General features: G+C 52.0%; 1 protein-coding gene across 2 annotated transcripts in view; it reads left to right on the forward strand.

Moving 5' to 3' along the window:
- ZMAT4 (zinc finger matrin-type 4) overlaps positions 1-2,815 on the forward strand; it is a 145,292-nt gene that overhangs the window by 87,673 nt on the left and 54,804 nt on the right. For both annotated transcript variants that reach the window (XM_019514432.1, XM_019514430.1), the window contains exon 4: positions 2,483-2,639. In XM_019514432.1, the coding sequence (XP_019369977.1) occupies positions 2,483-2,639 (157 nt within the window). The remainder of the gene's footprint in view (positions 1-2,482; positions 2,640-2,815) is intronic.

Genomic DNA, 2,815 nt, shown 5'->3' on the forward strand with positions numbered 1-2,815 from the left:
GTCAAAATGTCTCTCTGGCCGTTTGCAGAAGGAAATGGCTTAGGGGAGGGGGAAAGGAGCATTTAGCTGGCGGGGTCAAGGGGAGTTGGTCCATCCCAGGCGGTTAGGCTGTAGGGCACCTCCACCAGAAACGTTAGGGGCATTAGCTGCAGGCGCGAGGGGCTGAGCTGGGAGAATCACGTGGGCTGTGAGTGATACAGGCAGAGAGGAGCTTTAAGCTGCCTAATGAATGCACACAACCATATTGCTGGATTAGGTTGTCTCCCGGTTCCCAAGGACTTTCAGCAGCTTGTATTTACAATAGCATTTGTATTGTCACAAATCTTCTAGATGTGGTTTCATAATTATTCACTACATGACAATTAGGCCTGCCTGGTGCATTTCTCCTCCAGAATGTTATAGGCTTGCAGCAGTAGGGGCTCTACATGGGTAGGCATTTCATTGGCAGGCTGGATATCTTTGCCTCATTATGTATTTTACAGAGAACACAGAAAAGGACAGCATTGGAAAGAAGGGTTGCTTAGGTTGTAGCCGGACGCACCTTCTTTAACGGGCTCATTTCAGCAAACCCTAAATTGCCATAGTGCTGGTCGTGGAAACTCAGCTTGCGCTTGTAGGTTGAGAGAGTGAGCGAGCCGGTTCAGCACAGGTTATATACATCGTTAGCAGGATCTCATGGAGTATTTGCCTTTGCATAGCAGCATAAGGGCTCCTAGCCTGTGGAAGCTGGTGGGAGATGCCCTGAGCACACATCCGTCGCAAGGATACCCCACTCCAGAGGCAGGGGGACTGGAGCAACTGTGGGATGTGAGCTGAGCTCATGCATGTAGGATGCTTTTAGAGATCATCCCCTTCGTGTCAGTCAGGCTTCCCACCCTTGAGGAGCATGCATAATTCACTGCGCGACCTGGGCCCGTTCACCCTCATGAAGTCCCAGCCTGCTTTCTGTCTGAAGCATTGTGATTTCCACAGACTGTTTTTGGGGGCCAGCCAAAGTTTTCATGCCATCGGGGTGTACCTGTAGAAACAAAAGCAGAGGTTAGCGGTTCTGCGAGATGATCCGCCGACAGTGCTGCTCTGTTTTGTTGTCTGCAGGCGTGGGGGTGTTGGGTGCAGCTGATTGTGTGGCGCTCAGAAATGTCGGGGCTTGCTCAGGTGTTGCCAGAGCCGGAGCTCTCATGAGACCTTTCTTGGGACTAGACCATTTCATTGCACAGGCCCCAGTCACGCTGAGAGCCACGGTATTAGAGGAAGACTCGCTGGCATCCTCAGTTTGCAAGGCGTGTTCTTCCCTGCCACCTACAAACAGCCTGGCTCCTTTGTGGTTGTCCTTTTTCAGACCACGGTACCCCCTGGCAGTGTTCAAACCCCAAGTTCCCGCCCGCGGGAACAGCAAGCAGTAGCGGTGTTTCCTGGCTGCTTTTCTCTGCCGCACTGGTTTTGCAGCAGGCATTTGTTCCTCTCTTTAGTAGGTGCCATTAGGCTGCTCTTGCCTTCAGGTTTATCTTGTTAGCAGCTGGTAGTAGATCATTGCTGCAAGCAAAGAGTTGTGTTCGGTAGTGAGTGCCAGCAGATGAAATGCCGAGGGTGGCCAGCCACTCCTTGTAGGAATTCTCCCGGCAAGTGCTAGACCGAAAAGGGAGCTGCAAAATCCCAGGCCAAATTACTATCTGAATTTAAAGTGTTGCTCTCCATCATGTCACATTGCTGCTGGTGTTATTCGGGAAAGGTCTGGGCACCTCTCGAGCCCTGGGAAGTGTCACCTCTACAACACAGTCCTTTCCCTCCATTCTCCCGTGCTTTGCTTAGTCCACCGGTAAACTACCTAACAATACTGACATTTAAAGTAACATTGGGGTTTGCTCCTATTTAGATGGCCGGGCCAATTTGCAATTCAGAACAGCTGTTGCCAGCTCTCAGTTCAGAGCAAGGGCGGTGCTGTGGGATAGGAGGGCACACTAAAATGTCTTGGGATGAGAGAAAAGCAGAGCCCCTTAGCCCGTGCGCTGGCTTCCTTGCTCGTTTTATTGGCCGCGCAAGTCTTTGCAAGTTCAGCCTAAAATAAGCAGTGCCAAAGACAGCTGCCCTCCTGGCCCCAAACACGACACAACAAAGGCTGCATCAGTCACGCTTGGATCGCATGCTCATGGTTTTCCACTCCGCTGTGACACTAGAAACGTCGTGAAAAGCAGGAAGCAAAGATGCTGTAGAAAGGGAAAAAGCAGGTGTGCCTCCCTGGGGTGCCTACAGGGGGGCTTCTGCCGTGATCCTGGCCCCTCGCCCTCCTGGAGGAGTCAGGGGGGCAGATGCGGAGCTGGGTCACGTATCTTCTACCAGAACATAACCAGTGGTTCCTGTGTGAGCCCATCTGGGGGGTTTGCCCTAGCAAAGATTGCTGCCAAGCCTGATTTCTGTCTCTTGAGTCGCTGCCTGGGTCTGTCTGATTTCCGACGACACCCGTCTCTCTTTTGTCTCCATCCAGGGCAGTGACAGCGACTTGGTGGATAAGAACAAGTGCTGCACACTCTGTAACATGTCCTTCACCTCTGCAGTGGTGGCTGAATCTCATTACCAAGGGAAAATCCATGCCAAAAGGTTAAAACTGTTGCTAGGCGAACAACCGGCATTAAAGGCCACAGGTAGGTCTAGAGATGCTGCTGCTGAGGAGCTGTTGTAAAGCAGGACACGGCCCATTTGGATCAATGGCTCTTCTGCACAGAAGCAGGACTGGTCAGTGCTGCGGCTTGACTGCCTCTGTTCAGACAGTCAACGGGTAGCTAAGATCCACACGAGCGGGCTTTCATTTCTCTTGCTG

Source organism: Gavialis gangeticus, unplaced genomic scaffold (assembly GCF_001723915.1).
Source record: "Gavialis gangeticus isolate Ggan-Ray unplaced genomic scaffold, GavGan_comp1, whole genome shotgun sequence".
NCBI lineage: Eukaryota > Metazoa > Chordata > Crocodylia > Gavialidae > Gavialis > Gavialis gangeticus.